The following is an 11,833-nucleotide window of genomic DNA, read 5'->3' as shown; positions in this document are numbered from 1 at the left end:
GAGCATTTGGCACCCATGTTGGTGATGACCAAATCCAATATGTTGTCCCCTCTTGTGGGAGTGGTGACCAGTTGTTCCAAGGCATTTGAGTTTATAAACTCAAGGAACCGTAGGGAAAAGGAGTTGGGGCTTGAATTGTTTTCCCAATCGATGTTTGGGTAGTTGAAGTCACCCAATATCATGGTGTTTGGTGAGACCTTCATATTTTCCAATGTTCTCAGGAATGCCGAGTGGTGGTCCTGAATCTGGGTGGGTAATCTGTAGCAGGCTACAAACTGAACAGCAGTTTTACCTACTGTTAGTTGCACATGGATGGTCTCCTCTGCCTCATGCAATGACACTAACCTGGAGGTGTGAGCATCCTTGATGGAGGAGGATACTCCCCCGCCTTTAATATTTCGTTCCAAGTTCTGGGGCCGAAAGGAGTGTATGAGTTGTATCCTGGTAATGCTGGGGTGCTCTATGGAGCTTTGAACCAGGTTTCTGTTACTGCACAGATATCGATCTTCTCCATGCTGAGGAGTACCTCGAGTGCGTGCATCTCGAGGTTTACACTTTGGTGTTGAGTAGCATTACCCTTAGTTTTTTGTTTCTGGTATTGTCTATGGAGGTGGTTTTGTCTTCTGAGCCTTGCCTAAAAAAGGCACTATGGGGGTGGCAAGAGCCTTTGCCAGTATTCGAAAGCCCAAGGGTGACAGGTGCAAGCTGTCCCTGGCGAAGCAGCATGGCTTGTCGAGCATGTCATCCCAGGCTGACAGATACTGGATCCCCTTTGAATGACACCAATAGTTTAGCCAATTGTTAACATTGATTATTTTGTCTTTATACTGTGGCATCATTCTTGGTGAGGGTAAGATGCTACTCAGGGTCAGGGTCATACCGGCCTGGGCTACATGATCAGAGAGCTCCTCTAGGTCTCTTTTCATGTAGTCCAGGGATGTACGTCTCAGGTCATTCACACCAACATGGACAATGACAGAGTCATATTTGTACCTGCTGTGGAGTGACCTGAGTACTTGTGTTATGTGGCGGATCCTGGCACCCAACAGGCAGCTTACAGTGACCTTCTTCTTGTTCAGTCTGGTGAGTGGGATGTCAGTGTGTGTGACAATAGAGTCTCCAATTACTAGTGTATTAGGTGTGTTTATTTAGCCTTAGGGGCTGTGACTGTGTGGCACACTGACTTTGTGAAGTATGTGTTACGTGGATGTTGTTGTGTGGTAGTGGTTGCTTGGATGTCTGCTTTGGAGGTCTCTGTTGTTTTGGCAGATTTTTATTTAGAGCCTCCCCGTATGTTTTTGGGAGTTTGTGTGTCTTGTTTGTTGGTGCGATTTGTCTATGTGAGACTGGTTGTGTGGTGTGAGTGTCTTCCTTCACCTCTTGACTGGTTGTGCCAGTCTTGGGTTGCAAGAGCCCGGCCTCCAGTTTGGCTGTATAGTTGCATCTCTCACATATATTTGTGTTTGTTGGAAGGAGGAGAGGGTTGTCTGTGTACATAAAGTAACTGTAACATTGCCTCAGGATTCCCAGATTCATCAACTGGACTGGAGAGTATACCTGAAACTGCTGTTTGGACATGCCTGGATGGTTTACAGAACTGATTGATTGTCTGGAGTGGACAAATAGGGAGCCTTGTACTACTGTATAATATAGGGGAGTGTAGTGCTAAACTTTGTTAGTGCTTTACTGAGAAATCTGAGCAAGTGCTGGGCTGTAGAAATAAGACTGAGTGCTTATTTTGCAAGATAGACTAGTTCTAAGGGAAAAAATGAAGAGCAGACTTTGTGGAGCTGGGAATAGTTTAAATCTGCTTAAACTGCACTGCGCGATGTTGCGCGATGTGCAAAATAGCGCAAATGCGGGTTTTAAAGCAGGGGACTTGAAAGAGCTAGGAATTAGCCCAAAATGGCCAATAAACAACTAGTTTCTGGGCTGAGACCACTCCTCCAGGGACAGATAGGCTGCTCAAAGCTCCCCACTCTCATGGCTAGATCTGGAGCATACGCATATTGTTCTTTCAAATTAAGTCCTACTGTGTAACACTAGTTCAGCTGATTTGTACTTTTATAAAATTAATACAGTCTGTTCTTTCCAGCTTCTCTGGTATAGCAGAAAATCTAATGTTTTCTCAGACCGCTGTTTTCACACTAATATTTTTTGAAACAGCCCTTCTACAAAAGCTTCATTTTCAGCCAGGCTTTTCATCATTTCAGTCTAATTCTTCTGCTGTTTTATCAGTTAATCTGAATAGTTAGTTAAAGCTTTGTTTATTTTCCAACTTTTTTTTACTGTATATATATTCCTTCAGCATTTCACTTATTTTAAGAACCTACGAGTGCATGTGATTTATTTTTCATCTACATTCCTGTAAGCCATCTCCTGTACCAAACCTGAAATTTGAACTGCAGATGCAAGATTCTTCAGAGCCAGAATTTTTCTTCTTCTCCTTTTCTTGTTAATCTTATTTTAATCTCCAAACCCTTTTTCTTTGCATCCAGGCAGTATAATTACTAGTCAATAAATGAACATTACCCAAATTGACAACTTTTACTGGCTTTTTTTTTTTTTTTTTTTTTAACAGTTTCAGTTTTCACACTGGAAGAGCTCTAATCAAATGGCAGACCAGCATGTAGCCATCTTGCCTTTTAGTCTAGTGGTATGTATTAAAGGCCACAGATGTGGCAACCTCTGAGTGTGTTTCAACAGAGGTCTCCCACCATAGTAAAAGTCAGGGCCGGGGGAGGACCTGTGCTGGACTAGTGTCCTCAGACCTTGGGCAACTACTGGAGTCATCCAACTTGAGGAATCCCTGCTCTTCCACCTTTTGTTTTGGGGAATACATGCCTTAACTTGAGGGCTGTATGAGATGATCAATTTCTGTAAGAACTAAGATGGACATTGTTTTGCTCAGATAGCCCAGGATAGACATCCTAGCTCTTATAGTTTTTGGCTTAAAGCCCTGAGAAATCCCACAATTAGAAACACTGTGGTCTAAAGTCAACACAATACATACACATTTACTGTGAAAGTCTTTAAAACTTAATATACCTCTTACAGACACACACTGCATTCAGCAAAAGTGCTTATGCTCTGCACCTTTATGAGGGCTGAATACCATGCAGGCACTTAAAAACAAACAGACCAAACTACTCTAAGGAAAAAAAAAAATAAATAAAAGACATCCACAACAGAGTTCTTATATGCTTGTTTTTCAGTTTAAGGCCCAGACAGACTAATGGAAGCTCTGTTCTATCTCACAAACTGTACATTCTCCAATGCATCAAGAATGAACAGATGACATGAGCAGACATCACCTTACTAACCAGATACATGAAGATGTCTGAGCTGAAGGTGATGTTAGCCTGGTCAATGGTAAAGGACACTCATCTAAAAGCCTGGATGGCTGCTGGATCTTTACCTACAGTAGAGGTCCCTAATTGTGGTGACTGCAACTGTGACCCACTAAAAGAAAATGACCACTGCTGAAGATAAAAAATGAGAAAAATGAGGGACTTGAAGATATGTTAATTAAGCAAGAAATCCAAACCAATGGAGATAACTACAACAGTGCCTGAGAGCATGTGGAAGGTGCCAACTATATTGGCTAAATGACTAATACTTTACACTGCCAAACTGGTACCCTGGCATATGAATTATAAAGTTCTCATGGTGTGTATATGTCAGGCAATCAGTGCCCCAGGAAGCAGCCATGGCTCCAATACAAAGATCAATTAGACCAGAAGAAATGGCCAAGCAAGATCTAAGCCACGTGGAGGATTTTAAATAATAAAAAGATGGGAATATTGCGTATTTATGTTGAGAGAATGCCTGAATAAAAGGTTGCTCTGGTGAATGATGTTAGTTAAATATAACTCAGACTGCTGTAAAAAGTAGAAGGAATGATTATAAAGTGAAAAGTTGTTTTGCAATTAATCTGTTGCTATACTGGGTCTAAGCTGCTATGGACTTAAAATTTTATGGCATATTCAACTCATTAAGCAAACTGAACAAAAGTTGTTGGTAAAATAAAAGTGGTGAGAGGAGAATGCTTCCCCCAGCCCAAGTCCAATGACTTGTTTGCTTATTATTTATTTATTTTTTTTGATGAATTGTGTTGGTCTGATTTCTTTCTGGTTAAGGGAATGACTGCAAGCTGTGAAGGATGCCTGCCTTATGAACTTAAGCAGATAAGGTTGTGACCAGTGTCTGAGCTTGTGCCCAGGATTATAACATACCTTACCATCAAAACCTGCCCTAACTTCTAAGTGATGCATCTTCATAATGTGTTCCTTAGGACAACACTAGAGATGGTCCTGCCCAATGATGAGATGACTGCATGAATACTTAGAATGCAGGAACTTTTTTTTTTTAACAAATGTTAGGAATGAGGTAAAACTATGTGATGAGACAAGAATGGAGATGTGTGAAGCTAGCTGCACAATTCCTGATCTGTTGTACAATGCCAAGGCATATAACAGGCAGCAGGGGCATGCATGACTGGGTACAGGAGCTAGAAACTACAAGCAATAGCGATGAAATACTACCTCAGAAAAGGAAGTGCCAACTGTTATTAGACACAGAGGACCCTACAAAACAAAAGAGACTGAAATGAAATCATTTATAAAAAGTTTATTTATAAAATAAAAATACAAGAAAACCATTGCAGCATAGGCATCTGGCAACACAAATGGCTAACAAAATATTTAATCAAGGCCAAATGCCTTCTGGTGACCAGTTTTAATTTTACCTGCTACTGTTGAAATGTACACATCTCAAGGCCTCCCTTTTAGGGTTTTCTGGGCCAGAAGCTCAGAAATGTTCAGTGTGTTTGAGATGCTCTAGCAATAATTTAGATCTGGAAATCTGAATATGAGAAATTACTTTATATTTTCAGGAGGAATTCATATGAATGGTAGTAGTGATACTTCATAAAAAGCTACATTTCAGGTTTCTACTTATTGCAAGTTGCTAGGTTTTATAAAATAAGAAAACAATGTGTAGATGAATGAGAAACACAGTTGTAACATAACTGGGAGAGGGAAGCCCATTTTAAAACAATGCACTCAAGTGTAATAAATCTGTGCTTAATAACATGAAGCAAAATTATGTTCCAGTTAAAGTTACCAGTTCTCTCTGCTTCTCTTTTCACTGGGGTTAATGGTCATCTTTGTTTTCCAAGAAATATCTCTGGTCAAAGTTTAAGGAAGAAATGAATATGCTTCACTTTTAACTGGGCTTGAATTTGGCAGCCTTGGACAATGTCTTGTCTGCCTGGTTAAAAAGTTATTATGACAGCAACAAACTGATCCGTTTTCAAAGGAACCAAAATTCATCAGCTTTACTAACTGTCTGCCAAATCCCGCTGGTCAAAGTACCTGAAAAAAAAGAATAAAGGCTCAAAAAGTTGTATACAATTTTTATTACTGAACTGTTACTTCACTGAATAAAGCTGGTAAATCTTTACACTCCCTGTAACACCACCTGTGAATTTTTTATTTTTTTTGCAAGTTACAGGTAGACTTACTGTTCATGCAAAAACTAATGGACACAAGAAATAATGTCTCCAGCTGCCTAATCATCTTCATTAAATGGGACACTGCTTTTAAATAACTTAACAATTGTTAAATGTGTAAATTTTTTGCTGTAAAAATACATAGAATGTTGAACTTCTATATCTGCTAAATCTGTTGTGTTCAAGGTCAGATTAGTATTAGATCGATTTCCTAGACTTTTAATGAACTGTCACATAACAGTTTAAGTACATTACTGTTAAAATAAAACATATGACAGTACAGGACAACCAGATGATGAAAACATTTAACATTTATTACAAATCATTTAGGGATGCCCATTTTGCTTCATGGCATCACAACTAAAATAAAATCTCAGTTAATAAAAGAAATATAAACCCTGGTACAACTGCATTACAACATCTCTGGATAATGTTCACAATGGGATTTACCCACAACTAACTTTGAAGTTTGATAACTTGGACTTTGCCATCATAACCAACCACCACGTGTAGGTAAATTCCACAGTAACCCACATGTGAAAATGATACAGTGCTGGGATACCCAGTGCCATGCTACCAAGTCTGAATCTTGCTCACTGGACCACCTCACTAGAATTCTTTCCCACCAGACCAAAGCAGCAACTATGTCCAAGGATAAACACTTCAATTTTTGCAATGATGCAAGTGTGTTAGGTGAAAATGTAGTCTCTAGCTTTGGTGGCTTAGAGGAATAGTCAATTACTGCTCAAGAGACCACAGTTTGATTAGAGGCAAAAAGCAAATGGTGTTTTGTGTGTGTGTGTGTGTGTGTGTGGGGGTGGCATGTCAGGGACCTCAGATTCCACAATCTCTCTAACAGTAGGACAATGATGTATGCCTGATCTGCTCCTCAGGATGGTTCATGCATGACAACACATGACTGAAAGGAGTTGCTTGAATTAAGAAAAATTAAAACTGCACTTTTTTTTTTTGGGGGGGGGGGTAAAGCAACCCTTTCCAATGATCTGTATCTCTCGCATGCACGTACACACACCAATGTAGGGGCTTTTACCACCCTACACACTGAACTTAATTCTGAAATCATAAAACCTTAGAGAAAACATACAGAAAGTAAAATAATAAACTTCACAAATTGCTATTCAACAGAAAATTTTTCAGGAAATCTGACAGCAAAGTAATAAAGACCTGGTTGTACCTTTCTAGAATGAATGATGATGGCTCTTATAGACAGCTGTCAACTAAAGACTCAGAAAAGTAGGTCTGACTGCTTGCTGGCATGGGTGGAAGGAACTTTAGAAAAAATAAAATAACTGCTCTTTTTGTGTGGCAGAGACATCCTCCCCCATACCACACACATAGGAATTGCACCGCCCTACTTGTTATGCCCAATTCTGAAACAGTCAAACCTCGGAAAAAAAGATACAAACTGTAAAATACAATAAACCAAAGGGCCATTCAATCAGTCTCAATAGAGCAATCTGCAATGAACTAATCATGGATGACACTAACAAGATGGCCACTTCTTGTAGTTTTCTTTCATTCTTTATTTTTAAGACAGTGTCTTTACTTATTCTTTAAGACTGTGATTTCACATATTAAACTGAATAATTTCACCACTTGTCAGTTTCTTCTAGTGCTGTCTGTAGCTGACTTTTTATTTATTTTTTTTTGCTGTAATGGTAAAGGGAATGACTGAGAAGAGTCCTGTAATGCTTAAAGGCCAATGATTGAGAAGAGTTGCTAAATCAGATCATCCATCAAGTAAATAACTAAAACATACCCTACTTTCTCAATTAAATACAAGACACACACACATACACTTTCTCAATTTCTCATGTAGGAAATATAAAGTAGTCTGTGTACACTCACCATAACACTAGAACATGTAGATGGTGGTACCTTCCGTGTAAAGCCCACTATATTAATGGACTTAGCAATAGCAAATAGTCTTCTGTTACTTAACGACCTATGTAAATCCTGCTGTGATTCTCCTGTGACAGATCCCATTGCTGAAGCTGCTGTCCATGCCTCTGACTTCTATTCCCATTTAAGTAGCTGAATTGCTTTGGCAGTCCCTATCGACATTAGACAGGAGAAATGTAATACCTCCTAAGGTGGAATTCTCATAAGCATACATTATAAGTTGTCTTACTCTACCTACCTTGAGAGCACACAAACTAGTAAAGAACTTAAGGGAATTATAAGGAAGCTCAAAGCTGAGTAAACAACTGCAAATATTTAACTGCATCAGAAAGTTAAGAACTAATACCCATCAATGTTTGGAGCTAGCCTATAATAGTACTGCACAGTCTGACCCAAAGGAAATAGCAAAATATTCATGATGACAAAATAAGCTCAGATTTTAACCCAACCACATTTATATCTATTCCACAGATTTCATAGCCATCTACTTTAAGTACTATGGGACAAGTTCTCATTCATCTCAAAAAAGTAAGAGCACCTCATCAGTGGGCCCTGAAAATATAAAAGGCTGCCTAATTATCAGCAACAAATATAGCCTGTCTAAACCTCACCGCTAATCTCTTTTATAAATTAGGAAGTCATCAAGTGTGGTTCGAGTTTTTTCATTTTTCACCCTAGCTCCAGTGCGCATCCAGTAGCAATCCTGTGGTGGGATGCACAATGGGTGTCAGCCCTGCACCACCTTTCATTTCTGCAAGGGGCTATCACAGCAGGTCTAATCCTGCCCATCCACAGGCAGCAGGGAAATAATTCCAGGAGGTAAGGTAGAACACTAGCAATGAAGACCACTTCAAGGAAATTATCATGAATAATCTTTGGCATAAAAGAAAGATGACATTTTAAATAAACTTTCTCATTATTCAAAAAAAGAATGTGCATGACGTCACTGTTAAAAATGCATGTGGAGGTTTATACATTAAAACTTGCATTTCAGAAATTATCCATAATCAAATTACCTGCCACCAAGATCACACATTTCTCTGAAAGGTATGTCAAGTACACAGAATCTGCCGGTTCAGACAGAGGTTAAGTTTTCCAGTATAAAATTCAACTCCCATAGAGGTGCCGCTGATTTTCTTGGACGTTTTCAATGCAGAACTTCTTTTAAGTAACCTGCTAACAGAATCATTAGAAACCACCCACAGAAAAGCAGGAGAAAAAGCTGACATTGGAGAAACATAATGTCCAGCATCCAATTAAGGTATGTAAATGTCCATCCCTTAATCACTCGGACTGTAGAGTAAGCCAGAATAGCATTAAAGAGATGGCTGAAACTGTATAAGAATCTTGGCATAATAGTGAAAGTGTCTTTTGGCCTGCCTTTTTGACCATGCATTAAATCTTTCCCACAAATGAAATGCAAGACTTACTTGATGGAGGTTTTAGACTCTTAAAATTTAAGACTTCATGGGAAAACAAATCAGGAAACAAAACTGCTAAATCTGTAATGAAAAGCTGAAACTTCAGACTGGATTGAAGAACTTTGTGTTGTTGATGAGTTAATGACCTGCTGGCAAATGTAGATGTGGACTGATGCCGAGATGCACAAAAGAAACCAAAGTTGCCTTGGTCAAGCTGAAGCTAGCCAAACCAGACTCATGCGGTCTAGTTTTATTTTTAGGACCGTCTGAATTAATGGAACTGGACATGTGGCATTTATCAAGCCCCTGATTTCACAGAAATGATGAGGTGTCCAGCTTCCAAACATTACAGCATAAAGTAGAGAACAGACCCCTGGAATATGAATTCAGAGAAGTAAATAAATGCAGACTCTGCTTGCATGCCTCACATATGCAGTGTGTGTGATAAAAAGGACAAATACCATCTGTAAGATAAGGCCATCCCTCCTCTAAGAGAATCTGTCCTAAATGTTGTTCTCTTGGAAGGCAGGCTGCCATTGAAAGAAACTGTATTGAATTTTCACAGTGCCATACTAATAATAGCTCCCAAAAAAGCTGAACAGATTTGGTCTCTCCTTGTTAGTTGATGTGCAAATTTACTGAAGTATCATTTCTACTGATCTGTAGACAACTGGGCTGAAAATTACCCTAAAATGTCTATGGAAATCTTTACTATTAATTTATTTACAATGATAATAATGGGATCTTTCTTGTGGCATTCAGTAGCCATGTACGGACCAACGTTTTGGAGTTTGCCCCTCATGCATAATCTAAGAAGTCTCTTAAACATTGTGGGGGGAAGAGTTTTTTTTTTTTTTTTTTTTTTTACACCTTTATTAAATTATCACTTAGGGTGGCCATGGTGGTGCAGCGGTTAGCGTTGCTGCCTCACAGCAAGAGGTTCTCGGTTCGATCCTCGGCTGGCATGCCTTCTGTGCAGAGTCTGCATGTCCTCCCTGTGGTCGCGTGGGTTTCCTCCGGGTGCTCCGGTTTCCTCCCACTTCCCAAAGACATGCTGTAGGTGGATTGGACACTCTAAATTGGTCCTAGGTGTGAGTGCATTCATCTGTGTGCCTTCTGTGGAAGGTTGGGCGCCAGGCTGGCAATTCGACAGCGTAAAACTCCACTGCCAATCATGAGCGGACAGGTGATCTGCTGTGGCGACCCATAACTGGGAAAAGCCGAAAGAAGAAGAAGAATTAAATTAACACTTAAGACATAGGCAAACACAGTAACAGAAAAGGAAACAAACCATGTTAGCATTTTTCTATTTAAATACAATGTGCATCACATCTATTTTCTTTGCAACTATCAGGCCAACATTACAAAAAAATTGCTGAATTCCTGCCTCTTCCTTAAACCTCAGTCTTCCTCCTGAACATTATGCATGTGTTTTACCTACACTTTCCATTTACCTTTTGTAAGGATCCCTCTTCCAATTCTTTCTTCACTTTTATAATAGTCAATACATCAAACAGTTTGTGTAGACTGAGTTCCATCTTTTAGTAATTGCTTTTTTGGCAGCCAACAGAATTCAACTTGAGGCAATTCAGATCCTGCATCCAAACTCAAAAGAATCATTTCCTTACTTACAGTCAATTGCTCACCAAGTATGTTCCCAGTTACCTCTTTCCTCTCCAGTACACCCCCAACATTTGCAGGCTACTAGAGGAAAAAAATTCTTTGAAGTATGCTTGGGATATAAAAATACCTAAGCAAACACTTCCTAGCAAAGATCGTAAACCTTTTGGACTTGGTTGCTTACTTGTGAGCCATATACATGTGTCTTCCCATTTCTTTTAAATTGCTTTTCCAGTCTCTCTGGTTTGGCACAATGGTCAAGGTATTCAACTCAAACACAAGGTACACAGTTTGATTCTAACTCCTAGGCTTAAAATGGCTCTTCAGGGCAGTTAGTCTAGTACTCATCTATGAACTCTACGAATAATCTTTTCTAACCTCCTCTGATCGATTCTTATAATGATGCAACATTTTATATGCCCTGCTAATTATCCCTTTTTAAAAGCTTCTTCTGTTCTAGATACAACTAAAAACTTTGCCAGTCCATGTATTTCACTTAAAATTCTCAAATCCCTTTCTCTTTGCCTGGACTCTGAGATCAAGCCTTGGCAGGGAAGGCAGTCTCTAAGCTTGCAATTCAAATGTCTTCCCTGGTTGACTTATTTACTCCAATTACCTTGGTTCTTTTGCCAGGTTTTCTCAAGTAAATTCCAGCTCCCTCTTGTCTAGTTTCCTTATCTCTAACTTGCAGTCATCCCTATTGGCAAAATCTCATTTCTCCATTCTTGTATTGGCTTAGTTATTATAATACATTCTGCTACTTTATGAATATAATATTCTGTACAGTTATTCTCTAAAAATCTGCATCCAAAATTCCACTCTAATTTGTACTCCCCTCCTTGCTTCATCATGATCCCTTTCCACTATGAATTATAACCTTCTACTTCTGTTATGTATGTAAGCCTCAACTGTGTAGCTCTAAAATATTTTTGCAAATCAGGTAAATCTGAATCACCCTGTTCTTCTGGAAGGATCAACTTATCTCCCTTAACTCTTGCCATCTTTCTCTCCCAGATAAACTCCTTCCATTCTTTATTATAGTCCATAACTTCTACTCGGGTTGTTAAATGTATGCCTGACCTGTACACAAGACTAAAGGGATAAAAAAAGATTTTCACTGCTTGTATTTTACTATCCGTATCCATAAATAAGAGCTTCCAGTTTCTCAGTTTTTATCTTTTGTTTAGTCTCTTCCCACATATCCTTAGTTGCTATAACAAAAGCCTTTTTAACCCATACTCCTAAATACTTCATCTTATGTCAGCCATAAATATAGGTATTGCTGAATCAATCTGTGTGTGTACATAATTTACAGCTATAGCCTTTGTTTTATCTTCATTAAATGTATATCCTGAAA

At 39.0% G+C, this 11,833-nt stretch overlaps 1 protein-coding gene across 2 annotated transcripts in view; it reads right to left on the bottom strand.

Annotated features, from left to right (window-relative positions):
• Positions 1-4,614: 4,614 nt before the first annotated feature.
• Positions 4,615-11,833, bottom strand: part of GEMIN2 (gem nuclear organelle associated protein 2) — a 464,095-nt gene continuing 456,876 nt past the window's right edge. For both annotated transcript variants that reach the window (XM_044074221.1, XM_044074220.1), the window contains one exon: positions 4,615-5,375. In XM_044074221.1, the coding sequence (XP_043930156.1) occupies positions 5,367-5,375 (9 nt within the window). In that variant the 3' untranslated portion in view covers positions 4,615-5,366. The remainder of the gene's footprint in view (positions 5,376-11,833) is intronic.

This window comes from Protopterus annectens, chromosome 6.part0 (genome assembly GCF_019279795.1).
Source record: "Protopterus annectens isolate FY-2018-M chromosome 6.part0, PAN1.0, whole genome shotgun sequence".
Classification (NCBI taxonomy): Eukaryota; Metazoa; Chordata; order Ceratodontiformes; family Protopteridae; genus Protopterus; species Protopterus annectens.
This window is presented reverse-complemented; position numbering and strand designations above follow the sequence as displayed.